Raw genomic sequence first — 10,827 nt, 5'->3', positions numbered from 1 at the left:
GTAAATATATATATATATATATATATATATATATATATATATCTTTTTTCTTTCAATGTTTACCTTCGTCGAAAGAAAAGAAATAGGAGGGTTTTAAATTATAATAACTTGAAGCTAGTAAATGTTCATTTTTATACAAAAAAACAAATAAGTCATCTTTATCGACAACGTTTACATTCAAAACATATCCTTTACAACATCTCTTCAAATATAAAATAAATATTAATAATATTATATCTATATAAAAGTAATAACTCTTTAATTTCATTTTTAAAATGACATTTTTATTTTATTTTATTTTTTATATATATTTCTTTTTAAAAACCACGTTTTTATAATTCCTCTTTATATTATAATAGTATAATATATATATATATATATATATATATATATATATATATATTGTAATAATATATTTATTATATGTTCCTCTAAATGTTTTATTATATTTTATTTTTTTTTTTTTTTCAGTTATTTTTCTTCTGTTCTTTTATATAAAAAATTATCATAATTTTTCATCATTTTTTTACAATAATTTTAATAAACTCTTTTCTAAGATAAGAAGAAAAAAAAAAATTTATATATATATATATAATATATATATAAAAGTATATATATTTTTATTTTATAAAATCTTTATTTATTTATATTTTAAGTTTAAATTAAAATTAACATATATAATTTTGTAAATTGTTAAAGAAAATTAAATTTTATAAAAGATTTTGTATTGTCATATTTATATTTTATATAATAGTTATATTTTTAAATTATTTGTAGTTTTTTTTCTTTTTTTTTTTTTTCTTTAATCTAAATATTATATATATATATATATATATAATAATTAAAACATTCACATGTACATAATTAATATATATATATATATATAATAATATATATTTATATATAATTCACTACATATATATATATATATATATATATATATATAATATTATATATATAAATATTTAATTTATATTATTGCGATAATATAAACTCAAAAAAAAGAAAAAAAAAATATATATATATACATATAATATATATATATATATATAGATATACAAATATTTAACAAAAAATAATATAAAATAAAATAAAATAAATGAAGATTGAAATTATAATATATTTAAGTATATATGATAATGCTTCATTATCATTTCAAACTTCACGAAGAAAGAAAAAGAAATTAAAATAAATAGAACATAATAAAAATAAAATTATAAGAATATTAAAACGAATCACAGAACATAATAAAAAAATAAAATACATGTAGTTAAAAAGGTAAAAGAAAATGATGTAAAAAAACAACATTATCTTAATTATTAAATCTATCAAATCAAAAATATAATGAATTAAAAATATATATATATATATATATATATATATTTAATTGGTATAAAAAATATTTTTTTCAAATATTTACGAGAATAGGAAAATAATAAATGGTCAAATATAAAAAAATAAATCGTTCTAATAGTTTTTTTTTTTTTTTTTTTTTTTTTTTTTAATTTAAATATTATATGAAATATTGTTCTCTCATAATTAAACATATATATATATATATACAAAATATATAAAATATATATATATATATATATATATATATATATATATATATATCAAGTGTTTCTCACACTTTGTTTTCTTGACACATTCTTTTAATTTGTTAATTAAATATATATATATATATATATATATATATATATATATATATATATTTATATATGTGAGATGATATGAATAGGGATGTAATAAAAAAAGAAACTATTTATTTAATTAGACATTTTTTTGATGCTTTAAAATTTGGTTTCCTCATTCCAGAAATTTATTAATTCGAAATCCTTCTTGGGGTGTCTGCAGAAAAAAAAAATAAAAAAAATAAATGAATATATAAATATATCAATATATAAATATATAAATATATTTATTTATATATATATATATTTATGATACACATATGATGTATGTTGCTATACTTTACCTTTTAAACTTATCAAGATCAAGTTTATTAAAATCGTAAGGATTGTTGATTGCTGAAAAGAATTTATAATCTAATTTTGTAGGTGTTTTAGATTTCATACTTACTCCTTTAATTTTAAGATGACTTAATAATTCATAAAAATAACAATTACTTGGTAATATTATACATTTCATTTTTGAATAATCATAATTACTTTCTAATAGAAGATTTTTCAAAACAGCTTTATGTGTGTGCCTAAATTTATGCATTTTATTTTTCATATCTATATTTCTTAAATCATATATTTTCAAGAAATTATTATATTCCATTAGTTTATACAATAAATTTAGATTTTGTGTTTCTCTTGTTTTTTCTTTAAAAACAGAAAAATAACATTCGAACATATTTAATATTTTCTTTTTTCCTATACATATAAATGGAAAGTATAAAGTAGGCGTTTCCTTAATTTTTTTATTTTCTTTTTCACTCTTTTTGATTTGTTTTTTCACATTATCTATTATATTTGTATTACATGTTTTTATGCTAGTGTCCTTTTTGTTTGTACTAGATGGAACACTAGTCTGCTTATTTTTCGTATGCTCATCAACATTTAAATTATCATAATATTTATTAAAATCGTCATAATAATTAGTAAAATCATCAAAACATTTGTTCAAATCATAGCAATTGGTGAAATCACAATAATTTTTAAAATCATACTTATATTTTTTAAAATCATCCTTAAATAATTTCAAATCATTCTTATATTTTTTAAAATCATTCTTAAATAATTTCAAATCATTCTTATAATTTTTAAAAACATTCTTATTTTTTTTCAAATCATCCTTAAATAATTTCAAATCATTCTTATATCTTTTCAAATCATTCTTATATTTTTTCAAATCATTCTCATATATTTTCATTCTTACAATATTCTTTCTCATGTCTTTTAATTTTATTTCTTTTTTTCTAAAAAAACTTATATCGTTATAATAAAACGACAAAACATGTTCAAGCACAGAGAGACTAAAAACAGACGCCATGTCATTTGAAGTATTATACCCCCCCTCCAGAACACTGATGATAGGGAAATTCAATTTGTTTTGTAATGATAAGACAAGTTTTGTTAAATAAAAATATGTTGATGTGTTTTTTTTTACAAATCCATTATTTACATAATCGAGTTGATGTCCATCAAATCCAGCAGATAAAAATAATAAATCTGGTTTAAAATAATAAAGATGTATTAATATATTATTATGAAATAAATTTAGAAATTCAAGTGAAGAGATATTTTTTTTTAATGTAACATTTATTATATAAGGTTCTAGTTCAACCGTATCATATCCTGTACCTGGATAAAAATATCCATCATATGCATGTACAGAACTAAAAAATACATTTTTCTTATCATTATTATCTTTCCACCCTTTCCAACTATATATATCTATATATTCATTTATGCTTAATTTTTTTAATCCTAAATTTCTTATAATTTGTTCTGTACCATTACCATGATGAACATCAAAATCTATAATCGCAATACGTTCAAATTTTTCATAAGTATATTTTGCATAAGCTAGACCAACAGCTACATTGTTTAATATACAAAAACCTTGGCTACCTGCAGCAACATCCTCATCAGTTAAATTAAATTGAGCAGCACCAAATGTACCTAAATGATGACCAGGCGGACGTACAACACAAAATATTTTCTTCCTATTATTTGGAAGGATACTATTGTTTTGTATTCTGTATTTTTTACATTCTTCACATTCTTTACATTTTTTGCAGTTTTTCCATTTTTTCCATTTCTTACATTTCTTACATTTCTTACATTTTTTGCATTTTTTCAATTTTTCATATCCACAATTGACGATTTTCTTTTGTTTATGTACATAATCTACTGCTTTCAAAACAACTCCACTAGCACTAAGAGCACAATTAAAAGAATATTTATTAACAAAGGTATCATTATCTACTAACAATAATTTTTCTATTTTATCATTATTCCATTTTTTATTTTTTAAATTAGCATCTTTTTCCCTCATATTAATATTATAGCTTGATATTTTGTCTTGTATATTTAAATTCGTTCCTGATTTATTTATACTATCAATATGTTCATTATCAAAAAAAAAAGTATATCCCGTGTTCTTTTCACTCATAAGTATATTATTATTATAAAGTAAATTATTATTAAAAAATATATTATTATTATAAAGAATACTATTATTAATATAAAGTACATTAGCTGCTTCTGTTAAACCTTCATCTGTTAATACATTCATCCTGATACCATTTTCCATATATACATATTTTTCAGGTTCATAATTCTCTGTATCATCATTATAATCTTTAAAATCATTCTCGTTTAATTTTTTCTTTAGTTCCATCGGAAGTAATGTTGTATCTTTTAAATTTGCATGCATAGGTGTACGAATATTAGATAAATAATTTTGTATATACAAATCTCTATTTTCCATAAGCTTATTATTCATGTCAATTAACATCAATTTTTCTATTTCATTTTTTTTATTAATTAAATGAAATGTTTGTAAAGCCTCATTCTGTTGTATAGGGTTATTTTGATTTCCTGTATTTTCATTATCATTATTTGTTAATAAATAATTTTTAAATTTCTTTTTTGCTTTTGTCAAGAAATCATCGAAATACATAAGATCATCATCTGACATTTTAAAATTCTTCATTTTATTTATGATAAATTTTAAATACGAAACATCATGTACTCTTAATATATCATTCACTGTCGCTTTCCTATCAACACATTTAACTTTAAATTTAGCAAACGTATTTATATTTAAGATACCATGTTTATTAGATATTAGTACATCTAATCTTGTAGAATTTTCTGGAATATTATTTTTTAATTTATTTCTTTCATATGGATGATCGCATGGTTCTGGAACGAATATATGTTTAAAGCATTCTTTTGAGAAAAATATTTTTATGCTATTATTTTTATTAATGCACTTTTTAACAATATCATTATTAATCAAACCTCTATTCCCTTTTTTATATATTATTTCGCAAGACGTTCCTAATGGATCATTCGCTCTGCAGGTACTAATTGAATATACAAATGGATCATTAAAATTAAAATTGGATATATTAAGGAATCTATGATTTACAGTATTGTTATTCATGAAGTAATGATAAAGCATATTATTACAAAGGTTGTAATTATTAACATTATATATATCCTTCTCATAATACACATTGTTCTGATTATACATATGGTTCTGATTATGCACATTGTTCTGATTATGCACATTGTTCTGATTATGCACATTGTTCTGATTATGCACATTGTTCTGATTATGCACATTGTTCTGATTATACACATTGTTCTGATTATACATATTGTTCTGATTATACATATTGTTCTGATTATACATATTGTTCTGATTATACATATTGTTCTGATTATACATATTGTTCTGATTATACATACTGTTCTGATAACATATACTGTTCGGATAACATATACTGTTCTGATTAATTATAATGTTCTCACCACTTATATTGTTCTCATCACTTATAATGCTATCACCACTTATAATGCTATCACCACTTATAATGCTATCACCACTTATAATGCTATCACCACTTAAATTGTTCTCACCACTTAAATTGTTCTCACCACCCATATTGTTATCACCACTTATAATGTTCTCACCACCTATATTGTTCTCACCACCCATATTGTTGTCAATGCCACTCATCCTTGTGTTGTTAATTATATAAGGTGCGCTCTTCAAGACATTAAAATAATCCTCTTGATGTACATTTTCAATTTTTTCATAAGTATTTATAAAAAAAGGAGTACCTGTAGATGTGTCCCAATTGGTTTTATTCTTTTTTATGTTAGTACAAGGACCAGTTTGAAAAAGATTATTATTTTGGAATTCGTTTCTTTTCTTCTCATTATTAATATCAACCTCATTCATATCATAAAAACCATATTGGTATTCATCATTATTATTCGTTCCATATGCCGATACATTTTTCCTTTTCTTTGTTCTTTCTGAAAATTTGAGTTTTTGCTCCTCCACATATTTTTCAAATACAGACCACTTTATAATATTATCACAATAAAAAATAAAAGCATTCAAACAATTGTACATACAAGCTGTTGAACATAAAAAAGAAAACATATTTTTATTTAAGAAGATATACGAAAATATAGAACTATTATAATTAAAAAGTATTTTTAAAAATTCAAAATTCCCTAATTCAATTATTTTAACAATAACACTTAAATATAATTGTATTACATTATAAAGGAATTTGCAATTTATGACTTTATAATAAAAGAATTTCCCATTTTTAACATATTTTTTATACATTTCTCTTTTTTTATACATTTCTTTTTCTATCTCATTATTCTCGTCATGTTTTTCGCTTGTATTAAATGAGCCAATGTTATTTTCTTCATACATATTGGTACCGTCCATAAATAATTTATGTTCTTCCTTCCCCTGTGTGAGAAATATAGAAGACGAGATTTTATTTTCTTCATTTTTTTGAAAATTAAAATTTTTCTCTATTCCATGAGCATTAGCAAAGGCATTGCTGTTATTATGTACATTTTGTGCATTTTGTACATTTTGTGCATTTTGTACATTTTGTACATTTTGTGCATTTTGTACATTTTGTGCATTTTGTACATTTTGTACATTTTGTACATTTTGTACATTTTGTGCATTTTGTACATTTTGTACATTTTGTACATTTTGATTGCTCTTTTTGTTGTTGTTTTTGTTATTTTTGTTGTTTTTGTTGTTATTCTTCTTCTTATTGTTGTTATTTATTTTATTTTTATTTATTTTATTTTTATTTATTTTATTTTTATTTATTCTCATTTTATGCATTCTGCTTTTATTTATTTTTTTTTTTTTTTTTTTTTTTTTTTTTTTTTTTTTTTTATTTTTTTTTTTTTTTTTCAATTTATTTTTTCTATTTTTAATTTTCATTTTTTCGCTTTTTGTCTTTTTATTTAACATCTTATTATTTTTCTTCCATTTTGTATATTCTTCCAATAATACATAAAATATGCATTCAATTGTATTATGTAAAAGTAATAGAAAAATATATTTATCGCAATTATAAATTGTACAATGTATCGGTAATTCATTCTTATAATTATATATAAAAAGATCTACATTTAAATATAATAAAATATATATAATATTCAGATTACCTACAAGACAAGCCTTATGTATCAATGTATTTTTATTATCATCCACCTCATTAAAGTTTATTACATTAATCCATAATTCGCTAACAAATGGTTCTTTCTTTAATTTAAAGCTATCTATAATATTATTCTCTTTTTTATATATTCTTCTTATTATATTATTATCATCATACAAATCATATTCTTTTATGTTCATTTGGAAAAAATCGTTCTTCAAATCTTTTAAAGTAGATCTAGAATAATTACTATCCATATCTTTCAATTTTTCATTTAATAAATATTTCTTCTCTTTCATTAAATTGTTTCTATTTCTTTCTTTTTCATTATCATTCATTTTACTCTCTTCCTTTGAATATATCTTATTTTCGTTTTTGAATAATTCTTTCAGCATATTTTCATCTTCGACATCGGAAAGAATATCATCACTTAAGTTGCTCGACACGCTGCTGCTACTATCTGAATTATACATATTGTTCTCTTCATATGTTCTGGATTTATTATAATGATCTCTATTATTATCATAATTACTGTCATTTTTATTTGTATTGTTTTTATTTGTATTGTCTTTATTTGTATTGTTTTTATTTGTATTGTTTTTATTTGTATTGTCTTTATTTGTATTGTCTTTATTTGTATTGTCTTTATTTGTATTGTCTTTCTTTTTTTTTTCCTTCTTTTTATTAACAACCTTAAATTCCGGTCTTTTAAAAATTTTCTTACGATTAGAGAAATAGTCATTAATATGTATTGTAGGAATATTAATATGTTCAAAGAAAGGTGTAACGAAATATTTTCTTCTACAATAAAAAGATAAGTTCTCATCCATATCTTTTTTTTTTTCTGTACCTTTTTTCTTGTTTATATTCTTGGCTTGCATACCACCCATTCTTTTATTCTCATTGTTTAATATTTCTTCTGTACCATAAACTACGCCCTGTTCTACATCTTGTACGTTAACATTATTTTTAGATATATTCTTATTATCCTCAATCAATTTTTCTTCATCCTTATCATTTAATATATTTGGGTAAATATTATCATAAGTATTGTTATTTTTTCTTCTTGTATTTGTGTCGTTCTCCTTATTTTCATCTTTAATTTCATTTTTTTTTGTAACCCTCCAATTATGATATGTGATAAAGAATTTTTTAGAGAAAGGAAAAGTAGGTAAGGAAAAATAAAAGAGTATAAGCAAAAGTATACGGAATATTTTTTTATGATATTTTTTTATATATATTCTTGAAAAAAGAATACATATGAAATTGTTCTTAGACATGATATCCTTAAAATATACATTTAATAATAGTAAATTATTCATATTATTATTTTTATACGAATATTTAGGTAAATAATCATATATCTCTACACCATCTTCATCATTCATATATCTATTTATATTATACACGTCCATGTAGCTAATACTATTTAAATCATGAACATTCTTATCTTTTAATTTCATACACTCAAGTATTCTATATTTTAATAATAAGATATGGAAATTATTCCGTCTTTTTAATATATACTTATAAAAATTTTTATATAATCGTAAATCATTATTTTTTAAAATTCTTATATAATTATGCAAATATGGATAAAATAATAATAAAAATAATACATATGATTTACAATAATATAAACATATTTCTATAGCTGTCCTATTCTCAAAGTTTATATCATTCAATATATCTCTATAATTGCTTTTTAATATATAACATATATAATTTATCTTATTATACAATATATTCAAAATTAAAAGGTTATCCTTCTTCTTCTTTTTTATTTTATCTAATTCGTATTCATAACGAATATTCCTTTTATCTTTAACGATATCCATTTTATGTAATAAAATAATGTACAAACATTTACACAAGTATAATTAAAAAAAATAAAATAAAATAAAATAAAATATATATAAAAAAAAAATATATAAATAAATAAACACATATATATATATATATATATATATATATATATATATATATATATATATATATATATATATGTATATATGTATAGGTTCTATTTAATCTGTATATGTGTCTACAAGTGCATATCATATATTGCTTTCATTATATTTTTAAATATATATATAATATACATTTATTATTTTTTATATTTTTTGTCCTTTTTTTTTTTTTTTTTGTATTTTTTGTATTTTTTGTAATTTTTATAATTTTTATAATTTTTATATTTTTTATAATTTTTTTTTTTTTTTCATTTTCCTTAAAAGAACCACATAAATATAAAAGAACAATATTTCTATATAATATAAATTACAAACATGTCAAAAAGAAAAAAAAATAATATATATTATAAAATATATATGGATATATATATATATATATATATAATAATATATATATATATTTATATAAACATAAGATCCGTATTCATATATATATAATAAGCATGTACTATCAAAAAATATATTCCCCTAAATATTATATATATAACAGATCTTAATAATTTATATACTATCAATTATCACTCTGTATTATTTTTTTTTTTTTTTTTTATTTTTTACTTTTTTCTTATTTTTTATTTTTTTTTTATTATTCTATGGAATAAATATAAACATATAAATATAATATATATATATATATATATATATATATATATATATATATATATATATATATATAATATAATATATATATTTATTTTATATATATATCTGTATATAATATTGTAAGTGCCATTCATTAATATATTAATATTATATATAATATAATATAATATATAAAAAACATATAATAATATATTTATATATATATATATATATATATATATATATATTATTATGTATATATTATTATATATATATATATATATTTTTTTTAATATAAAAAATAACAAGTATATATAATAATATTATTATTTTTATATTCAGAATAATTACTACTAAATATATATTTTAATTAATATATAAAGAAGAATTATATTTTCATATCTGAAAAAAAAAAAAAAAAGATGTAGCAAATTTTTTATTTTAATATAAAATTAAAAGTAAAAGTAAAATTTAAAGTAAAAGTAAAATTTAAAGTAAAATTAAAATTTAAAGTAAAATTAAAATTAAAAGTAAAAGTAAAAATAAAATATATAATTTATTAAAATTATAAAATAATTTTATAATTAAAAAAAAAAAAAAGAAAAGAAAAGAAATATTTTATATATATTTTATATAAAATATATGTTTATATAAATATAATAAATATAAACTTTTTTTAATTTTTTCCATGTAAATAAAATATATATATGTATAAAAAATATATTTTTAAATATAATATTATGATATATAATATCTTTTCTTTTTATTTATTTTATTATGTTTTTCTTTTTTTTATTATTATTTTTTCTTTTTTTTTATATATAAATTATTTTCCCGTGTACTTATTTTTTCCTAGTAATATGTGATATATATATATATCTATCTATATTTTTGAATTCGTCAAAAGCGTACATATAATACTTTATTCCTGTTCCAATATTTATTAGTTTTTATTATTTTTAGGAGTACACAAAATAAAACAAATAAGAAAAAAGGAAAGAAGCTGATGAAAGAGGTTAACATCATACGTACTCGTTTGTTTATTTAATTTTCTTTGTTTTTTTGTCCGTATGAGGGACCTATATAATCATATTTATAAAA

The 10,827-nt window shown here is 18.9% G+C and overlaps 2 protein-coding genes across 2 annotated transcripts in view; both read right to left on the bottom strand.

Annotated features, from left to right (window-relative positions):
* The window catches only part of PRSY57_1471500 (putative membrane protein), a gene marked incomplete at both ends in the record, with an annotated part of 3,002 nt that extends 2,734 nt beyond the window's left edge, over positions 1–268 (bottom strand). The window contains one exon of the mRNA XM_020115382.1: positions 64–268. Coding sequence (XP_019970039.1) covers positions 64–268 — 205 coding nt within the window. The remainder of the gene's footprint in view (positions 1–63) is intronic.
* A 1,525-nt stretch (positions 269–1,793) lies between these two features.
* PRSY57_1471400 (histone deacetylase, putative) lies at positions 1,794–9,012 on the bottom strand (the record flags this gene model as incomplete). The annotated part of the gene is made up of 2 exons (XM_020115381.1): positions 1,794–1,851; positions 1,979–9,012. The coding sequence occupies 2 exons, from the start codon at positions 9,010–9,012 to the stop codon at positions 1,794–1,796; spliced, it is 7,092 nt and encodes a 2,363-aa protein (XP_019970038.1).
* Between the last annotated feature and the right edge of the window lie 1,815 nt (positions 9,013–10,827).

This window comes from Plasmodium reichenowi, chromosome 14 (assembly GCF_001601855.1).
Source record: "Plasmodium reichenowi strain SY57 chromosome 14, whole genome shotgun sequence".
NCBI classification, from domain to species: Eukaryota; Apicomplexa; class Aconoidasida; order Haemosporida; family Plasmodiidae; genus Plasmodium; species Plasmodium reichenowi.
This window is presented reverse-complemented; position numbering and strand designations above follow the sequence as displayed.